The 22452-nt window shown below is 44.9% G+C and overlaps 1 protein-coding gene across 7 annotated transcripts in view; it reads right to left on the bottom strand.

Moving 5' to 3' along the window:
* Ttc7b (tetratricopeptide repeat domain 7B) overlaps positions 1-22452 on the bottom strand; it is a 232165-nt gene that overhangs the window by 57153 nt on the left and 152560 nt on the right. For all 7 annotated transcript variants that reach the window (XM_026394209.2, XM_026394208.2, XM_026394211.2 and 4 more), the window contains one exon: positions 4403-4519. In XM_026394209.2, the coding sequence (XP_026249994.2) occupies positions 4403-4519 (117 nt within the window). The remainder of the gene's footprint in view (positions 1-4402; positions 4520-22452) is intronic.

The following is a 22452-nucleotide window of genomic DNA, read 5'->3' as shown; positions in this document are numbered from 1 at the left end:
GAGTTCTATCCAATCAAGACTTGCCTTTGCGAAAGCCCACAGATCATGGGGAAAAGAGCTAGGGAATGAATGTCTTGGTCAACTCTGGAGACTCCCGAGTTCTCCCTGGCCAGTCTCTCTCACACAGACTGAAAGTTACCTTCCTTTCTCCCTCTGGACACTGCCTTCATGGGCAGTTCCCATGGACCCCCCAGCACCTCACCTCTCCTCTCCTATGTCTGGCCCTGAGGCTGATGGGAGCAATTCCCAGTGAGGGCTAGGGCTGAGGCTGTGGTTCAGTGTGGAGTGCTTGCCTAGCATGTGTGAGGCCCTGGGTTTGATCCTAAAATAAAATAAAGGTATTGTGTCCATCCATAACTAAAAAATTACACATATTAAAAAAATGAGGTGGGCTGGAAGAGAGAGAAGCCGTTCCTGCTCAGCAGTGCTGGGAAGTGGTCTAGGTGAGGAAAGCAGAAGGACCCCTGAGCCGTGGCACACAAGCTGAGGTATCCACTTGCCTAGATGCACACATGCAGTGAATTTCTCTTCCTCATCACGAATGAAGATTCAGATATATTGTATATTGTAATGCCAATTAACGTGACACAGAAAATTGAAAGCCTCTCCTGGAAATCTTTACGGTCCACAGCCACCCAGAGGGAAGAGGTGGTGGTGGACCAGGAGTCAGAACCCTGGACTTCTTGCCACTTCTCAACTCCTGGGAAATCTGTGGCACACAACAAATACAAGGACAAAGGGGTGGAGGGCAGAGCACAGGCAGACAGAGAGGAACTTTTACTTTTTTTTTTTTTCCCTAGGCGTCCTGGGCCTATAGAATCAAGGGCCTATTCCTAAAATAGCCAAGCCTCAACCTTACCTTCAGTAAAATGGGAATGCTATAACATGACATCTGCCCGTTTTATCTGTCTTCTTTGGAGATGAAATGAAAGAATGGTCCCTGTAAAGAAAAGCTCTGCCCAAATGCTGATAGCTGTGAGCATGACATGGGGTCTCCAGCTTCCAACTGAGATCAGAGCAAAGAAAGTATGTAAGTGTGTGTGTGTGTGTGTGTGTGTGTGTGTGTGCATGCGTGTGTGTGTGTGCGCATGCGCACGCTAACTTTAAATGCTATTTGTTGGTAAGTGACTGAAATAGGACTTAGGAATCAAAGTGGCATGAAGAGGGAAAGACGTAGTTAGCAATTAAAAAAAAAGAAAGAAAGGAAGGAAGGAAGGAAGGAAGGAAGGAAGGAAGGAAGGAAGGAAGGAAGCTGGCCATTGCCTTGGGAGAGGCGGCCCCCTGCCATGGAGCGAGCTCTGGTGTCAGGCAGACCTGGCTGTGAATCACAGCTCTACTGTTCATTTAATTGGGCAAACTGAGGCAAGTCATTTACCCTCCTTTAGCTAGCACATTAACGCCGGTACAGTGCTGGCACTGTGAATTTAAATAACCGTGGTCATTAGCGAGCCTTGCTGAAGTGCTGTGCTATCCAGGCAGGCAGCCTGCTGGGGCCTTCTGGTGAGATTCTGGTCAGATTGGCACTGTCCTGAGTGGCCAAGTCAATATTCACAAGAACTCAGGGAGCTTTGCATTTTACTAAGGAAGGGAAGACAAAATACTAGACAGATTTCTATCCTAAATGCAAGCAAAACTGCAGACCATAGGAAAGAAAACAAAGGCTTCTGAAGCTCCAAACACCCTGTCATAGGTACCGTGAGCTGCAGATGCCACCACCACTGAGTCTGCAGCCAGAGCTGCATTCTGCAAGTACAGGGGACCTGCTAAACAAGGCTTCCCAAGCTCAGCTCGGCCAGGAGCAAAAATAAAGAGGGCAGGAGCTGCAGGGACCACGGAGTCAGCGTCTGTTTTCAGTGTGGACACTCCCTCCCAGTGACTGCCCACCACCTCCTAGGCTGCTTGCAGCCCTGGGGGCCTGTGCTGAGCCTCTGGATGGACTCAGGGGGGGGGGGGAAGGAGGGCGGGCTGGAAGCTTCCTGGCAGGTGGAGCAAAGGGCCCTGCTGCAACTACGCATGTGCAGAAGTCAGGGGGCCAGGAGCCAGGGAGTTAGCATGAACCTACTCCAGACAGAAACCAACTGCTTCCTACCAAAATCTTTCTGCTTAGCTTTCAGTTTGTTTTATTTTTAGGAAGGGATGCTTCCCGTGCACTTGTTCATGTGATTCTACCCTTTTCTAAAGCCTGGTGTGACCCAAAGACAGCCTCTAGGCTGCTGGTCCCAGCTTGCCTCATCTGGAGGCTAGGATGTGTGCTCACCCCACAACACACTGCCCTCCCTCTTTATGATTTCCTCTATGGCCAGGGTCACTGCTTACCCAAGCAGACTGGGAGTACAGCTAAATTTGCCCAATGGTAAGGACTGCTGGAGAAGTATATATTTATATCCCAGAGAAAATAAAGTTAAAAAATAAAACAAAACAGGAAGCTTCTTAATAAGAAGCTGCTCAGTACTACCCCCCACCCCACTGTCCCCCGCCCCATGCTTTGGAAAAAGCAGCTCTGAGTAACTGCAGGAGCCTCCTCCACCATCCCAACCCCACCCAGGCTCTGTGCCCAAAGCCGAGTCCTTTCTGCTCTGCCCCGAGAGATCCTGCAGGAAACGGAGGAAGTATGGTCAGAGCCCAACATTTGGTTAAGTATTTTTAAAAAGCTTTCCAATTCTGCTATTTCTTTCTCCTCACATTCAATATTCTTGGTTGCTAAGTGGGAGGAAATGTGGGGAGGTGGGAGAGGTGTGGAGAGCTGAGGGAAAATTGGCAACATGAAAGCTGATGGGTTTATTTTCTCCTTTTTAAAGGGGGTACTGGCGAAGGATGTGCTCCAGCACGGAGGCAACCAGCTGGGGCAGTATCTGCTCTTAGCTCCGTGACGAGGTAAAGGCTCCCCAAATCCTGATGCTACTGATAGGCCACGGGTGGGGGCCTGGGGGAGACAAATATAGGCTTTCCCATTTTGCTTACAGACCTAAGACTGTCAGATCAACTGCATGAGAGGGAAGAGACCAGCCTCATTATTATACTTCACCAAGAAGAAGGACCCACAGTCACAGGAGACCATCAGCCCCTGTGGCTGGCTTTCCAGGCTGAGCCTCTCCTTCAGCTGCTCCACCACAGGCTGGTCACAGTTCTAGCTAGGGTCAGTTCACAGTGGCCAGCCCCTTCACAGAGCCCTGATTTTGAACACTACTTTTTTTTTTTGTTGTTTGTTTGTTTTGTTTTTTGTTTTTAACTGCAGAAGCTTTTGTAAAACAAAATCTCACAGGGAGCCCTGCCTTTGTTCTGTGGTGCCTAACTACACCCCCACTTTGCCTTTCCACAGTTCTTTGCAGACCATGGCCACCAACCCACACCATTGGTGCTCATTTACCATTTTCAGGCTCCAGATTCTTCAGAGCATAACAGGGGTTGTCCATACACCTTGCCATGAACTTGGAAAGTTCAAGTGCAGGAGCAGTTTTGTGAATTCGCCTGACTCATTGGGTCCCTCTGCATTAGATTACTTCCTCCCCAGGGCAGGGGACACTCAGTCACCCAAACATGTCAGGAAAAAGTGCCCAAGGCTTAGAAATGGGCAAATGGGTTCCCAGGTGTCTGCAGTGGGCTTCTGGGGGTGACTGGTCCCCATTCCCCAGGGCGGCTGCCTCTAAAGGGTGGCACCTTTGGCTTCAACAGGAAGCCAAAGTTAACTGGGGTACTTTACGGCTTTAAAGGGCAAAAACTAACCACAGAAAACTGATAATAAGACAAATGGGTTTTGTCTGGTAGAGCTACAGTTGATCTCTACCCTGTCGAGAACATAACCCCAAACAATGCATTTCATTGTCTCATAGGATACTGTTTTTTGCATCTATTTGCAAATTCATTTCAGCATTTCTGCCTATACAAATGTTTTTCAAATTATTCTTTGATCCAGTCTTAACACTGTACTTAGTTAGTGTGGTAAGTAGAAACTTTGACATGTGTTTAGTTTATATTTGTATGAAAAGTAATTTTAATTTTTTTGAAATTATATTTTATCATGCTGAGAACAATTTCCTCTGTCCTTAGTAGGACTGTGCAGGTTCAGCTCTATTGCAAGATCCCCACCTGGAATATATATCACTGACTAGGATAGACTCTCATTACCAGGCAGATGGTCAGACTTGTCACAGAAGTTAAGTAAATGGCTGGTAGAGAGAAACTGGTAGAGAGACACTGGAGAAAGCACCATTACCAGATGCACCTAGAGGTCACCATGGCCCATAGCTTGAAGGCCCCATCAGCCTCTGGGAGAGAAGTTCCTTAAAGTGACATGAAGCTCCATCCCTACTATTTGATGCCCACTAAAGGTCTATCAGAGATGGTACTGATAGGTGGAGACCCATGCAAAAGCCACACAAAACAGGCGCCACTGGCCTCTTACCTGGGATTGGTCAGGTTGTAGCAGGATTTCCATATCTGTAACATGTGCTTACAGGTGAGCAGTGCCTCATCTGGGCCCCGGCAGAGGGACTCCAACTTCACTTTGGAAAACAGTAGTCTACAGGGGAAGACAGGGAGAACAACACAGGTCATGCCAGGGGGCTGCCACTTGAACACACAGAGAGGTGGGCTCAGCCAGGGGCAGCTGCACTCAGAATGGGGACATGCCTGAGTGTTGTAGGGGCAGTGGCTACAGCGCCAAGCATTCTAGAACCCCAGCTCCATGTCTGCCTTTGGTAAGTCTCACCAGGGAGGCAAATGCAAGTGCAGGGCAACTAACTGTGGTGGGGTTAGCGCATCAGAGCGGCCACTTTTACTTTGAACACTGGAATTTTATTAAAGAGCATGTCTTTTAGAACAAAACCAACTTATCTATGAAACATCATTAAAAGTGAGTGTTGATTTATTTACAATATTACACAAGGGATGTGACTCCATTGATATAAATATCTACAGAAAACCCTCTGCGCTGCTTATCATCTGGGAAGCTTGGAAAGCCTGGCCTGAAGGCACACAAAGGGGTGCTGAGCAGGCGCTCCCTGCTTGGTCGGCCCAGCCTGCTATTCGGGGGCTACCCAGTAACACACCCCAGAGTCTCCAAGGCGTCTTTTCCCTAGTTTTGTCCCCACAACTGGCTTCAGCCTCCCTCCAGACCTGAGTGCTCAGCTCGGAACCTTCGCTTTCTTGGCCCAGCAGCCATACCCAGCTCCAGTCTCCTGTCTCTCTGTGGACATCAGCCTGTGTGGCTGCAGACCTCAGTGTTTTGGTCCCTGGACTCATCACCACTCACTGTCCTGGGGGAAGCCCCAGCATGGGGCCAGGTTCCCTCCCAGTGGTCTTCCTGTCCAGCTCTCAGAAACCCAATCTTTTTAGTCCCAGCAATGATTCTTACTGCCTGCAGCAACATGTCCCAATTCTCTAGCCCACCCCTGGCCATTCTCCTCTCACGGTGCCACGTATCCCCTCCCACGCCTAGCATCCTATGGGATTCTTTAGTTCTGCCAATACAAGCCACTGGCCAGACACCATGCTTCTTGAGCCCCATTGCTATGTACGCTGCATCTCGAGAGCAGTCTCTACCAGTCCACCTCTCTCCAGCTCCTCTTTGGCGCAGCTAAAGCCCAGCGTCAGTGACTAAGTCTCCTGGTGATGCCACTGCCACACCTGTACCTTCTACCCAGTGAGGCCCAGAGCGGCTGGTGTTTGTGGTTAAAGGGAGGTACCGACTGCTGCAGTCACTGAAGGTCTGCTGTGTGCCAGGCCTCTCTTGGCAGGTGTGTCCTATATGCCAAGGCTGTGTAGCTGCCCTCTGGCCATGTGTTTTCTGGAAGTGATTTTCCTCATGACGGCCAGAGCCTGGACCCCTCTCCCTGTCCTCCCCTCACAGCCTTGCACTGTGCTGAGGTCTACAGGCCTTTCCTCAACATCTGCTCATGGACAACTTCTCTGTAAACCACAGGAGATGGAGATGTGTTGCCAGCAATCTCAAATACACAGGAGAGTTCCTTGACCTTGCAGGTGAGACAGCCTTCTCCGGAGGTCCCTGAGGGGCCAGGTCTCTTCCCACTGCAAGTGATGAATGAGAATGGTCCTGCTGTCACCACCCAAGCTCAGGACTGGGTCAGCACCAACCACTTTCTCTGCATGGAACAAAGGGAGCCTAAGGGGTTCTGGTGGCTCCTAGGGGGTTATAGGCAGCAACCACCTCAACCAGGGTTTGCAGAACCTGGGCTGATGGGACGATGGCCCTGATGGTGGGAAGGACACAGTCTCTGGCCTAGAAGCAGAAGGGCAGAGAGCAGCACGGCCAGATGTGAGAAGGGGTTTGGCCTGTGCTTCACAGCCTGAAATTCCCCTGAAGACTTACTGGGGCCACTTACGGGGAATGGCAGCCACTCTGGGTGTCCCAAGGGGTTTTTATTTATTTATTTATTTTTATTTTTATTTTTTTTTTTAAAGAGAGAGTGAATGAGAGAGAGAGAGAGAGAGAGAGAGAGAGAGAGAGAGAGAGAGAATTTTTAATATTTATTTTTAAATTCTCGGCGGACACAACATCTTTGTTGGTATGTGGTGCTGAGGATCGAACCCGGGCCGCACGCATGCCAGGCGAGCGCGCTACTGCTTGAGCCACATCCCCAGCCCCCCAGGGGTTTTTAAAAGAACTGGAAGCTGGTTCTGCAGAGTCCAGAATGTGGCAGGAGTCCCTTCCCCCCCAGAATCTCCACCAAACTCAGGTCCCATGGGAGGCTTGTTAAAGGCAGTGATACCTGCCAGTGGTCACCTACCCACCTTGGTGGACTCTACCCAGAGGCCCAGAAACTCCTCTGGATGAGGGGTGACTGTTAGGCAATTGTACCCAGGGGAGACACCCCAGGACAGTGGTGAGGCAGAAGGCCATGCCGCTGGCACTGCCCGGAAGGAGGATCTTACAGGCATGCGGAACCCCTCTGGCTCGGCCAGGCTCAGAGGAGGGCCACAGAGCGGGTGGAAAGGTTCTCCTGCTCGGTGGGCGGCAGTGCAGCTCTCACGGCAATTACCACGAGCCCTTTCACTGCACCCAAAGTATAAAACACCAAAGCATGCATCTAAGCTTCAGCTTGGGGGAACAGTTCTGTGCAAGGCTTTTTGGCTGGAAAAAGAACTTCTAATTAACATGAAATAACAGCTTTCAAACACTTGACTCAGGATATGGAGTTGAAAAGGTGTGGGCTGGATTTAAGGGAACCAGACAGGAAGAACAATAGTAGAACTGCTGAGCTCCAAGGATGGAAAGGACACCTGGGAGTGAGGCAAGAGGGACAGCATGAGAGATGTCTGCAGAGGAGAGAAGCAGGAAAGCCCAGAGCACAGGCAGGGATTCCAACCCTCCAGCCACCAGCAGGTCTGTGCGCTGCGATACACCTGCCAAACTTCTCCGGCACACGGGGGTGGGGGGGAGGGATGCTCAACACATAGCTTGGGGAGAGGGCCTGGCAAGGCGGTGCTGCCTTCTCACCCTTTCCCCAAACCTCAGCTGGCTCAGAGGTGGGAAGCAGTGCCGGAAACAGCCCCGGGACGAGCGTCCCTATGCTGCCGAACGCTGCCTGCGCATCTCCAGGCTGCTCCAGCACAGAGCTGAGTTCACGAACACGCTTCACTCACGAGTTGCCACAGTCCATGGCCAGAGTTATTACAGACTCACTGGACAGGAGACATCCAGAGGCAAAAACAGTGATGAAAAAGCGTGGACAAACCAGCATTGGCTACATTTCAATCCGTCTAATCGTTGACCTGATGCGGAGGGCAGAGGGGTTGGCCAGGTGAGTCCTCCTGCTGGCCAAGATACCAAATGCTACCATGACTTGGGTCAGCAGTCTCGTGCCAGCAGGTGTTCTCCTCATACCCTACAGCTGGCTCCAGGAGCAATAACCTAATTTTTAAAAGGGAACTATTTTGTTCAAAGACTCATTGAAAACTTACATAAAATTAATGAAGAAAAGAAGAACTGCGCTAAAATATCAACTGGACTCCATTACTGATAACCCAAGTTTAGCCTCATCTGCAACGTCTTCTGTGCTCTGGCTCCTGCCCACATGCTGGCCTCCCACAGGTCTGTTCATAGCCATCACGTATACCCCCAACTTGGGCCATGCCCAACTTTCTTCCCATGCCCTCTGCCCTCACGCTCGAGTCTTCGCATACTCTGTTCCCTGTGCTTGGAAGGACTTTTCCATCCAGCCTCTCTGCCTTGAAGCACCTATTCCACCCTCGTGATCCAGCTCAAACAGCACCTCCTCACCGGAGGCCACTCACAGAATAGGAGCCACGCCTCTAACAGAGATGCAATTACAACTCGCAGGAGAGCTCACGACCAAGGAAAGTTGACCGGCCAGCCAGGAAACTTCTACTTTCAAGACCAGAAAATAACAACAGTAACAGCAGCTGCCAGACCCTAAATATTTAATTGCTGATTCTTACAACCCACAAATTAAGTGGAGGGTTGAGCCATTTGCCCTAGTTGATACCACTGGTGATTGTTAGAACAAGTTTTTAAACCCAATTCTGTGTGACTCCAAAGCACTCAACAAGGAACAGGAGGATGATTTCAAACCTAACCACACCACCAACACCAGCAGACACATCCAGCATCTAACCCATTGCCAAATAGCCAACACCCTAAAATGCATAAGGCTCTGGGTCAGAACCAGAAGGGAATGCAGAGTGGTACAAAGTACAGTCCCCAGAGAATGTATGGCTTAGTCAGGGCCCACTGTGGCCTTGAGGGGAAGTTGGGCAGCCGATTATTGCTCCTTGGCTATCTTGAGTTCTTTAAAAAAAATGATAGTCTGCATGTGTGTGTGTATGTGTGTGTGTGTGTGTGTGTGTGTGTGTGTGTGTGTGTTTCTGACTTGCCTTCCACAACAAAGTCTGCTGCATATAAAATTCTACTTATTTGAAGGACCCAGTTAATCAAAGTTTTACTTTATTACTTAAAACAAACAAAAATAATAGTATAATATCTAACCTGATTTGGGGAATTTTAAAAACAATCCTGAGGTAATTCTTGAAATACCAACTATGTTTGACTTAGTGCTGAGCTCAGAAGGACTCACACCCCACCCTCATCCCACCCCTAGTAAGGGTCTGGAGCTGCAGCACTGTGACTTTATACTGTTTACTATAGGACATGAATCAAACTTTCATTTATCAGGGCCAAGCTGACCATCTAGTGCCCTGCCCAAGAAGACTTTCTGAACCCCTGAAAAGTGCCCCTTCACAGATCTATATTGGTCCCTGACTGTTCTATGGCTTTATCCTGGACCCATCCCCCTGAGTCCTAGACTCCAGACCTGGGTAGGGAACCAGGTACCTGTTAAACTAAAGTTGAAAGATAGATATGTCTAAATGTGGAAATGCAATATGCCTTACAAAACCTTCTGATGAAGAACTCTCAATGAAAATAAATCAGAACAGTCTAGAGTAAAACTAAAGTAGTAACTCCCTCCATCTTATTTGGCAATGTAAAAAATGCCCTTGTGAAGTGTGGCCGGAGGAACCATGCAGACTAGTACACCCAACCCTCCAAGCAGCCGACCTGTGAACGCTGCACTCACGGCAGCCCATTTAGAAGGACACCACAGGAATCTGAACATTTGGCATTCTGTGCTGACCTGTGTGGGTGAGCTCCTAGGCCCAGCATGCCAGGGTCCTTGCTTACCTACTGAACGCAGGCAGGGATGCAGACAGCTGGGTGGAAAAGCCTGCTCAGGTGGGGCCCTGGCGGTGGGGCCCCAAGTGCCTTCCCAGCTCTCTCCCAAGGCCGGGGAGCCTGCATGGAGAGCTAGAATAGGCTTCCAATCACCTGAAGAGAAGTGTGCATCTGTCCCCAGGTAGCAGAGCATATCAGCCCAGGTGGGTGGGGGCAGGTATGTTCATATAAAATTTTAAACTGAGAAGGTGGTTTGGCAGACAATGGATTAAAATGGTAAGAACTCAAAAGTGATATGCCAAAGCATGTGGTGAGAGAAGAGAGATGGAGACTGGAAGCCAAGTGAGTCAGCTGTGAACAGGATGAAGGGGAGGGTGAAGCAGGCCCCATGCAGCCCCCACTGGGGGAGGAGGGCACCAAATCCATCTAGCCAACCCCTCAGAAGGGGACAAGGGGTTCTTTCAGGTTCCAGTGTGGCTTTAAGGAAATCTACTTTCATCACCAACATTTCTGATGGCCTACTGCATGCAGTTTGGAGCTCTGACTCTCCTGGGGGTTTCCCAAGCAGGCTGATCTTGGAAGATAGTGTATCTCTGCAAAAAAGCACCCAGTGGTTCTGGGCTGAGTCACTGTCCCTGAAAATCAGTACTGTGACTGGCCTGGCATAGTTCAATGGGGTCTGGTTCATGCCAGGTGAGCTCACAATGCTGGTCTTACCTTTGTGCACATACCAGAATTGATAGACCACAAAGCACCCGAAGCCCCTCTGACAACGGGTAGAAGGGTCGAGGAGCAGAACCAGTTCACATGACTGTGCCACTGGATGTCAAACACTGCCTAGGGCCTCACTAATTGCAAACATTCAATAAATGTCATTTGAATGAATGATCTAATTACTCAAGAGTTACACAAAAAATACATAATTTCTTAGATCCTCCGGCTTACCTAATTGCTGTTATTGACATGCTATTCATGGGCTCATTAGAAAAAAAATATAGATTTTTCCCAATTAATCCAAAGCTGGAAAAGTCCATGTGAGGTCCTAGAATACTTTGCCATTTAGAGTATGGTCCAGGACAGGCAGAATCTCCTGGAGCTCGTGAGAAATAGAACCTCATGTTCTCCACTTAGCCTAGATCCCATGAACCCAAATCTGAGTGTAGCTAGGTTCCCAGGGAATTCACATGCAAAGTCACATTCAAGAGGCACCACTGCAGCTCATAACTCTCCATCCTAACTTTCAGTGGTCTAATTCTACAAAAAGAAGAAAAAAGCTCTCAGAGGAAGAGTTCCCTTAGCCTCTTCACTTGGGAAAATCGACCTGTTTATTTCACTCCAATGAGATTTTTTTTTTTTTTTTTTTTTTTGAGACAGGTCTTGCTATTTTACCCAGGCTGGCTCTGAATGCCCGCGTCATGTGACTCTTTGTCAGCCTCCTGGGCGCTGGGAATACAGCTGTGCACCATGCCTGGCTGCAGTGAGAGCCACAGGAGCAGACAGGGGGCGCTGTGATCTTAGGCGCAGCGGGAGTTCTGAACAGCCCTTTAGGCTCCTGTTTGAAGGGAACCGCTGTGGTCTGAACAGCACACGCCTCTTCCCCAGATCACCTGGGCTGGGCTGTAACCCTGCCCAGGGTGTCCACGACTCCAGTGAAGGTCTGCCAGGTGGCTAGAGCGTACAAACTGAGGGACACCCTTCACCATGGCACCCACATCAAGGCCCCCCATGCTGCCACTGTGGGTCCTGGAGACCCATGGGCCTGCCAGAATAGGAGGTAAACAGGAGCTGGGAGAGTTTGACCTTATGCCTGCCGTCAAAACTGTCATCAAATCCACATGACTTTGAAATGTGCACTGGCCTAAAGACTCTGCTAGAACAACTGAGCTCACAGGCCACTGTCAGAAACCCCCAGCCTCTAAGCTTTCCAGGGTCAAATCTGAATACTTAGTCCCTGTTAAAACCCACATTCCAAGCCAGCTGCTTCTCAGTACATAACAGAAGCAATGACCTTCTCTCATAATGGAGCACCCCCCCACACACGAGTGGCTGGCCCAGGGACTACAGGGAAACTGCTGAGAGTAATTTAACCAACAAAGAAGTTCTAGAAACTTGGCTACTTTCAACATCCTGGTTGCTCCAGGAGACGTGGCCCAACGCGCCAGCACACAGTGGGTGGCTCCTCTGGCCTTTCTCCCATCTGGTCAGTGAGCGAGGGGAACGTGGGGCCCTGCCCCAGATGCTGCGCTCTGTCCTGGAAAATCAAAACCATATTTATTTAGTAAAACAGAGTTTCTTGAAGCCAAGGTATTAGGAGGTATTGGGAGGCGACGCCTCGCTCTTTGGGGCTCAGCAGCCCCTCATCCTCAGCTGGGAGGCTTTGAGGCTGGGTGTGAAGGGCAGAGCTGGGGACGACCCACAGCCCGTCTCTGATGATTTGGCTGCGGCCCTGCCTCCTATCCTGGCCCCCGCTTTCTGACTGGCAGGGACTCCTGCAGGATCCCATATCAGTTACATTTTGCTTCTCATTTGAGTCAAAGTGTCAACAATCTGGAGTACACCCCCATCCTCCTAGCAGTATTTTTAGAACAAACAAACAACTGACATATTTAGCTGGAATAAATCACCTCAAGATACCCCAGTTTGGCTCATTTTTACTCCTGCTTCAACCAACGATCTCAACTCTGACTAGCACTTGGAACTGGCGTCTATGCTGGGAAGGACCTGCTTGGGCTGAATTGTGAATCCCCCTGGAACTCTGCTGCCCATGTTTCAAAGGCTCCTCCAGTCCCCAAAGGAGCCACCGCATCTTGTGCTATCCTCAAAGCCACAGACTCTATTCAGAGAAGGGACCACGTCCTGAGGGCTACCTGAGGCAGAGAGCAGCTGCCCCCAGGTTTGGTAAACGAGTTGGTGGCAAGTGCACGTGGCACAGCAAGTATAGCAAGCGCAGAGTAAACCCCAAAGGGGCAGCAGAAGCCACACAGGCAGGCATGCTGAGCCACATCCAAGGCACCAGGCCAGTCAGTGGGGCTGTGGCTTTCACCCACTCGCTACACAAACATATTCAAATCTGCAGTGTGCCAAGCACCAGGCTAGGTACTGGGAGTTTCCAGGAACCCCCCTGAATGAATCTCTACTTTGAACTGTGCAATGAGACAGCTAGGAAGACTTGGAAAGGACAGCATTTAAATAACTCTACTCTGGATCCCTGCACTAAGGGGGTGGCTCTGGTGGGAGCACTGCCATGGTTCCCTCCCTGCCTCTCGCGGCCCTTCACCCTTCTGCACCCAGGGCCACCGGCCTGAGCTGTGCTCTCTGGCCAACAGGAAGACTGGCATGTCCTGAAGACTTTCTTGCCAGCACACTTGGAAAAAAACTAAAAAGGGCAGACTTTTCTGGAAAAGATGCAGGATATTCCATGAAGATTTTAAACTGGGGACAAACGGCCTGCCTGGTACGGTCAGGTGGAAATGCGGTCAGGCGGACCAGTCTGGTTCAAAACCAGGTCCTAAGGCTGGGGCTGAGCTCAGTGGTAGAGCGCTTGCCTAGCACATGTGAGGCACTGGGTTTGATCCTCAGCACCACATAAAAGTAAATAAATAAAATAAAAATACAAAGAATACAATAACATTGTTTAAAACAACCCCAAGCCCCCTGGTCCTGCCTGCTCGTGACCCTCCAGAAAAGAGACCTCTCTCATTAACAAATTCAAATGTGTTTATCCTCTAGTTTTCTTCCAGTTCTTCTACTTGGTTTTCAGCTTCTGGGCCCCCTTTTCATTGCATCTCAGGCTCCTGTCTCTTTTGAAAGGCATCCACATTGACTGAAGACATCACCACAGACCTAAGCCTCACACCAATTGCAGAAATGGGTGTGGAGTGCCAGGAAGCTGCTCCCTGGGTTAGCAAGTCCATCTCGGAAGAATGCTGGCTTAATTATCCAAGCCAGAGCATCACAAGGGCAGAAGAGTCCCCAATAATCTAATTTAATTCCAGATTGCTGGAAACTCTTCTACAACCAAATTGTCAATAATGAGAGGTAAAAAGTTGTGTTTTTTAAAATGTAGTAAAACATACTTATTATAAAATTTGCTATTTTGGCCATTTTAAGTGTACAGCTCAGTGGCATTGAATATATTCTCATCACTGTGCAGCTGTTGCCCCCAGCCATCTCCAGGACTCTTTCATCCTGCAACACAGAAACTCTGTGCCCATAAAACAACTCCCAACCCTCACTTCCAGCCCTGGAGCTACCATTCTCCTCCTCCATGACTTTGATGACTCTAGAAATCTCACATAAATGGAATCACACGGTGTTTGCCTGTTTGTGAGTGGCTTACTTCACTTAGTACAATAGCCTCAGTTTTCATTTACGTTGGTCTATGTTAGAATCTTCCTCCTTTTTTAAGGCTGGATCATATTTGTGTATGTATACGCCATATTTTGTTTATCCCTTTATTTGCTGACACTTGGACACTTGGATTGCTCCTGCCTTTTGGGCAACTATGAAGAATACTCCTGGGAGCCTGGGCTTTTAACATCTGTTCACACCCCTGCTCTCAATTCTTTTGGGTACAGACCCAGAAGTGGCACTCATGGATCATGCAGGAGCTCTGTTTTTGGTTTTTTGAAGAACCACCATCCTGTTTCCATGGAGGCAGTGCTATTTCATATTCCCACAGCAGGAGTCCAGCTCTTCTACATCCTAGCCAATGCTAGGATATTCTGGTCTTTTTTTTTTTAATAACAGCCAACCTAATGGGTAGAAGGAAGCATCTCATTGAGGTTTTGATTTATATTTCCTTAACGATTAGCAACACTGAGAATATTTTCATGTGTTTACTGGCTACCTGTTTACCTTCTCTGGAGAAATAAATGTTCAACTCTAAATCAGGCTGTTTCTTCCATCGTTTAGAAAGCTGATTTTAAATAAACTACTGTCCCACTAAATGACATTCCATGTTGATCAGCAGCCCATCTTTCTTCCCCTTCCAGCTTGCATCCGAGGGATCAAGGGATCGTGGGATCGGCATCCCTGGGTTGGCTACTGTGACATCCTTCACACAGACATCCTTCAGGTATCAGGGGACTGTTTCTTCTAGGTTGATAGGAAGAACATCCTCTTTCCTTGTGGTCCAGCATTTTATCAAATGCAAATTTAATGAGCATGTTCATTACTTCATCACTCAGTGCAGGCAAGAAAAAATCCATAGCACCAGTTTTCTCAGTCATCACTAAATAAAAACATTGCTTAGGATGCTGCTTCAATTTAACTGAGTTTCTCTGAGAGTGTGAGTGAATGAGACAGAGTGCAAGAGACAGTCTCACTTGCCAAGTAGTGATTTTTTAAAAAATCACATTTACATCCACTTAAGAGAAGGAGACCCTAACCTTGTTTCTAGTTTACTGATGAGCTGGACAGAGGAGATGGCATAACAATTCTGCTCATGTGGATGGTAAGCTCAAAGAGCACAGAAACTTTGTTTGGCCACAGCAGTGTCCCCTCTACCTAGAATGGTGCCCGGTGTGTGGCAGGAATCTCATGTTTTCAAGGCAGCTTGTGCTCTAGAGCACAATGTCCAGGCCAGACTGCCTGGGTTCTTGTCACAGCTCTGCTGCCTTCTAGGTATAGGATCTTGAACGATTACTCAAACTCTCTGTCTCGTTTTTCTTATCTACACAATGGAGATAATAATACCTACCCCAGATGGTTCTCTTGAGAACTAAATCAGTTAAAAAAGTGCCTGTCACAAAGCAGTACATAACGTTGGTGGTTATTAGTGCTAAATAAATGACCAACTAAATTAATGTTACATATGTCTACTGCTTTCCTTATAGTAAGTTTTCACTGGTGTAAAAAACAAACAAACATAGTCATCTGACAAAATCTGTTTCTACATGTATGAGAGCTGAAGGCCACGTGGAGAAGAACAATATTTAAGAAGCACTGTGTTCCTCCAGCCAGGTGATGGAGATTTGTTCCAAAATCTTCCCATGTATCACAGTTATGGACCAAAACACTTAAAAGAGCTGTCCATACACCATAATGATCCAAATTTGTATCTGTATCCTTCTTGTGCTTTGTGATAACATCTGATGGTTTCTTAAAGTATGCTATGATCTAATGACCTCCTGAGAACACATGAATGGGGCAAATAGGAAAAAATAAAAATTTGAATCAATTAAAAATCTGCTGGAGAGTTGCATCCCCATTTTGTCTGAGGGCAAGAAACTCTGCCCTGGCAGTGGCTTCTGACTCAAAATGCTAATGTCTTGGTAAGACTGCAGTCCTCAAATGCCACCAGGACTGCGGGACTAGACAATCTAGCTTCCAAAGACAAAGAGCAAACAACAAAAACAAAACCCAAACTGTCAGTTCTCATCTCAATATTTTTCTAAAAATAAATTTTAACAGCAGAAACAAAGTCTAATGGCTTGATCAAAGCCCTGGCCCGACAGAGCACCTCACTGTTTTTAGAGAGACGATTATTCTAAACGTCACTTGGCACCTGCTTCTACCTTTTGAGGCCAGTAAAGAAAATTACTAAGTAAAACGTCTTAATCAAGGGAAATTTCTGCAACATTCCAAAAGAAGGAAGACCAAGCTCTTAAACCAAGTACAGTCTATTGTGAATATTCCAAAATTAGTGAATACTTAATATAAAAAATGAGTATGCTATTAAATTTTATTTTGGGAAAAACTTAGAGTGTGTAGAGACAATATATAATCAGTTAATATTAACTTCTCATCCTTTTGTTTAGGTATTTAATATTTGAAGGGCTTAAAAAACAAAATTTCAATAGTAAAAATCCAGTTCAGGAGGAATTTTAAAAAAAGAAACAAAAACAAACAAAAAATCAAAGTACCTACAGAAATGGCAGAAGTCCAACCGTGTCATTAATTCTATTACATGTGTATGAACCAAACACTTGAGACAGGAGGCAGAGATTACCAACACTAACCATAAAGGGAAGACTCAACTATATGTTATCTGCAAGCAGAGAACATTTAAAGACTATGGATGAGAGCTTTCTAGAAATGATAAACAACACAAACAATACCAATCTCACTTTTTAAAGTACAGTGAATTCAGAACAGGATCCACACTTAGATGTGTAAGTGTAAAAGCACATTTCAAAGGCAATTAAAAGCAATCAGAGAGAAAACACAGACAACAATAAAATGAACTACAGCTGAACTCAATAATTACAAAAGGAGCAGGGTCACTTGTGCTATGAGATGTTTAAGCCAAGGGCAGTATATCCACTTTGAAAACCTCTTTTGAAACTAAAGCCCATACATTTTAAAACACAAACACAAAGTTTGACAGCAAGAGCTCACTAAAACTTCTAGGGTAATCACTAAACAACCACTACCAAAACAGAATATTTATTTTCCATTTGTAAAGGAAAATATGTAATAAAAACATAATCAATCTAAAAGAAAGTAGGAAAGGAGAGTAATCCATACCTTAACAATGCAGGTCAAATTGAAAGCACAAATGAGATGGTAGATCTATATAACACAAATGGTTCAGTAACACATGGAAATGAACAAGACTGTCAGCCTAAGTTAAAAAACAAAACAAAAAACAATCAATTACATGAAGAGTACAAGAGTACATCCAAGGGCCAGGATGTGGGCTCAGCGGTAGAACACTTGCCTCACATGGGTGAAACACTGGGTTTGATTCTTAGCACTGCATATAAATACAAATAAAATTAAGGTTCATGAACAACTAAAAAAAAAATTTTAAAAAAGAGTACACCCAAGACATGAAAAATTCAAAGAAAATATAAAAAATATCCCTAACCTATAAAGATATAAGTGTATGTTTGAGTACTGTGTACACACACATACATGCAGGTATACATGCACATATTTGTATCTATGTATATGTACACATTTATGAAGATATATATATCGATAAAATATGTATATATGTGTGTATATCATAGAAAATAGAATTTGAGGCAAAATATGAGTCTTACAACACAATAACAAAGGGTTAGAGGGCTGGGGTTGTGACTCAGTGATAGAGCACTCACTGGACGTTTGAGGCACTAGGTTCGATCCTCAGCACCACATAAAAATAAATAAACAAAAGTATTGTGTCCAACTACAACTAAAAAAAAAAAAAACAACAAAACAACAACAACAAAAAAACCCCAAACAAACGGTTGAGTATTCTAGGAAGACAGCAATTCTAAAGTCATATGTACCTTAATTGCACAACTTAAAAAATACATAAAGTAAAAACTGGTATACATGTGCAGTGAAATAGGCCAAACTGCCATCTTAGCAGAAGATTTCAGCATAATTCCTCTTAATAATTGATAAAGTAGACAAAAAAGCCCAGTGAGAATAAAGAAGATCTGAATAGTAGAGTTAGTAGCTTAGCCTAATAAAATATGTAAAAATCACACAACAAATGCAGAAAATATTCTTTTCAAGCACACATGGAATAGTTACATGAAGTGATCACATATGGGCCATAAAGCAAACTCAACTAATTTCAAATTCAGATAGATTATAGATTCTGAACATAATTCAGCGAAGTTAAAAGCCCATAGCAAAAGATAAGTTGAAAAACTCACATATTCAACAATCATAAAACATACTTCTAAAACAATGGGCTGAAAAAGAATAACAGAAAATCTAAAAAATATTTAGAACTAAGCCATAATAAAAATTTCACATATTGAAACTTGTGGTTTACAGCTAATTTACTATTTAGAGGGAAATTTTTAGTCTTAAATGCTTAGGTCAAAAACAAACAAACAAAAACCTTCCAGAAAGAAGAAAACAGGCAGGAAATAGTGAAAATAAGAACAGAAATTCATGAAAGAGAAACTAAACATACAATTAGACAAAGAAAAAAAAGCCTCTGGTTCTTTTGAAGAGATCAATGTAACAGACAAATATCTGATAGGACTGTCCAAAAAAAAAAAAAAAAGAAAGAAAAGGTGCATTAATAATATTAGGGATGAAAACCTTAACCACAGGCACTGCAGACAACAGGGGAATAAAACCCACGTCAACAGCTTTATGCTGGTCAAAGTCAAACTCAGATGAAGTGCAAAACCCTCACACAGACATTTTATATCACAGCTTCTATATCACACACAATCAATGAAGAAGCAGAAATCTGAGCATCCTATAATCACTTTTAAAAAGCAGCATAATAAATATTTCCATAGAAAAAAAGACCAGCTCCATATGCTTTTTTGGGTGAATTCCACCAAAACCTAACATTCTAGGTAAAATAATTCTAACTAACATTACACAAATTATCCCGACACACTCAAAAAAAGAACTACTCCAGATCATTCTTATGAGGCTGGCTTAACCCATTAGTTGCCAAAACCTGACAAGAATAAAAAAGAAAAATTAGAAACCTATTTTGCAAGTGAACATAAATGCAAAGTTCTTCTAAAAATTAGTAAAGCAGCCAGGAGTGGTGGCACATGCCTGTAATCCCAGGGGCTCAGGAGGCTGAGGCGGGAGGATCGTAAGTTCAAAGCTAGCCTCAGCAATGGTGAGGCACTAAGCAACTCAGTGAGACCCTGTCTCTAAATAAAATACAAGAAAGGGCTGGGGATGTGGCTCAGTGGTTAGTGCCCCTGAGTTCAATCCCTGGTACCAAAAAAATTGGTAAAGTAAGTCCATAAAGAAGCTAATTTATCATGGCCATATAGGGCTTATTTCATAAAAATAAGGTTAGCTTAATCCTATAAAATATCAAATAATATATATTCACAGATGAAAGGAGTAAAATCAAATATCTCAAAGACACAGAAGAAGTATCTGCTAAAATTGATTATCAATTCATGGTTAATTAAACAACCCTTAGCAAACCAGGATCAAGGAAAGCTCCTTAATCTCGTAAACAATATTCATAAACAAACACGACCTAATGGCAAAACACTGAAAGAACTGTGACTGTGCTGAAGGTCCTGGCTACACAGTCAGGCAAGTTAAAGTTATTATCTTTGTAAACATTCTAAACTAATTGATAAATAAATTATTTGAATTTCTAAGAATTTAGCCGAACCAAGAAGAATGTACAAAAATCAGTTGGCCGTTCCAAGAAGCAATTTGATTAAACATAGCCTCACCCGTGTGCCGACAACAGAAGTGTGAAAACTTTTTCAGGCAACTTCAAAATCATCCAGTAAAATGTCGGCAGAACCTTTATGAAGAAAATTTACTTCATAAAAGAAATTTTAAAGGTCTAAATAATTAGAGAAATATAATGGCCAGGAATTAGGAAACCCACTGTCATAGATCCACAATTCTCCCTAAATGGAGTGATTAAATTAAATGTAATCCCAATTAAAATCTCACAGATATTTTGTGGGACTTGACAAGCTGAATGGGAACTCGTGTGAGAGGCCTGAGGAATGGAAGCTACCAGATCCTGCCACCTGTGAGGGGCTGCCAGGGTGGCAGCGGGACCAGGGAGCCAGACAGCCTGCACACTGCCCAGCCTCACGTGAGAGCCAGAAGGGTGGACACAGGGAGAGAATGTCACCACGAGCTGCTGGACAACCAGACATCCACTCGGGAAGGTCACACTGGTCCCCACATACACAGGCTCTGGATCAGCTCCAGAGGTGAGGAACAAAACAAGAAAGCTCTGAGGAGGTAGCTCAGGAGGCCACCTCGCTCTTGGAGAAAGGCAAGGCTTCTTATGCTGGATACATGAAGCACTGACCATCCAGGAAATGATCGACGATTCAACTACTTTAAAATTAAGAACTTCTGCTCAGCAGAAAACAAGGATAAGAGAAAGCAAAGGCAAACAAGGCAACTTGGGAGAAGACTTCTGCAACACACAGCCAGCAGAAGGACACAATATTTTACAAGTTGGTCAACAAAAGGCCCATCCAAGTAGAAAAGAAGAAAGGCTTCTATGGAGAAGCTCGTATATATGTCACAAAAGTTTAGAAAAGCTAAATGACTAATAAATAACAAATGCGCACTCTCGTCAGTAATGAGGATCACGTATCTAAACTCACAATGTGATGCCATTCACCTACGCTCAGACTGCCAACATACAGTCCAGGCAACACCCAGCAGGAGTGTGCAGAGCCACAGGGGCTCTTGGGTATTGGTGCGAGTGTGACAGCATGACTGCTTTGAGAAGCAGTTGGGAATTCTTTGGTAAAGTTAAAGATACACATATCCTCTGACCTAACAACTTCACTCCCGGGGACACACTTGGGGAGGCCCTTGAAATGGTGCACCAGGAGAACCCAAGAGAGCACTGACAGTGACTGGATAAGTAAATCTAGTTCATACAATAAAACACAATTACTAAGTGCAAATAAAGGAATGATTCCTGCATGCATCAAGGAGGAACCTCAGGATCAGAATTCTAAGCAATGAAAGCAGGTAGCATAAGGAAGGATACACTGAGTATGACTCCATTTTAAAAAAATATAAAACATGCAAAACTAAAATATTTCATTATTTTAGAGTACAGACACAGTGGTATGGAGACTTATTAAGAGAATGCTCAATACAGAATTCAGAACATTGATTAACCTGCCAGGTAGGGTGTGAGAAGTGGCTAGGGAGAACACTCGTGTAATAACAGGAAATACATACTCACAGGAAGCACATATTTACATACAAATAATACACCTGGGAAATTCATAGGCAGCATTAATGTTCTTTTTCTTAATAAATGGGTATAATAGGGCTGGGGATGTGGCTCAAGCGGTAGTGCGCTCGCCTGGCATGTGCGCGGCGCTGGGTTCGATCCTCAGCACCACATACAAATAGAGATGTTGTGTCCACCGAAAACTAAAAAATAAAAAAAAAATTTTAAAAAAGAAATGGGTATAATAGTTACTTTATCATTATTTTAAATGTTGAACAAGTATTCTTTTGCTTCCATTCAATATTTAGTAACAAGAGCTTTTTTTTGGTACCATGAATTGACCCAGGGGCACTTACCACTGAGCTACATCCCCAACTCTTTTTATTTAGTTTTCTAAATTTGAGACTGGGTCTTACTGAGTTGCTTGGGGTCTCACTAATTGCTGAAGCTGGCTTTGAACTTGTGATCCTCTTGCCTCAGTCTCTTGAGGTGCTGGGATTATAGGCAGGCACCACCTCATCCAGGGCCCAGCCTTACTAACAACAATTTTAAAGGATTCTGAAATATCAAATTTGAAGACACTGTAGTACTGTTGGTGGTAATAATATGAATCCCTACTGATTACTGAGTGATTAGTGTGTTCAAATGCCTTCAATGAACAAACAAAATCAATTCTTGCAATAACCTTCTGAGATGTGTTATTTTTACAAATAATATTTATTATATGTTATTATGTAATATTACCACATTTTATAAATGAGGAAATGAGATAGACAGATTTGGTGACTTACTCAAAAGTGGAGGAACGGAAGTCCTAAGCCAGGTTTTTTTTTTGCCTCTTAAATACTACAGAAGATCCTTCCACATTCCTTTCCTTCTATGGAGAACCCTATAATACCCAGAAAAATGGCTGCTTCTCCAGAGCAGTGAATTTACCTCTGCAATTCCTCTAGAAAAGAATTCCTGGTTCTCACAATCCCTACATGTAGGAAATTCTTCCCAATTGTTGAAATCTGTTGTTCAGTCTCAGTTCTGCTTGGAGTGATAAAATGGCTGAGATGATGCCTCTCAGCATACAGCAAGTTGGTTCTGTTAAGCTTATTCAAAGTACTTAAACACCAACTTTTACCATTTCATGGTGACAATAAGGATGATGTATTCATCAGCTTTCATCATTGTAATGAAATACTTGAAG

This window comes from Urocitellus parryii, chromosome 6 (assembly GCF_045843805.1).
Source record: "Urocitellus parryii isolate mUroPar1 chromosome 6, mUroPar1.hap1, whole genome shotgun sequence".
Taxonomy (NCBI): Eukaryota; Metazoa; Chordata; class Mammalia; order Rodentia; family Sciuridae; genus Urocitellus; species Urocitellus parryii.
Note: the sequence above shows the minus strand (reverse complement) of the source record. Positions and strands in the feature narration are given on the sequence as shown.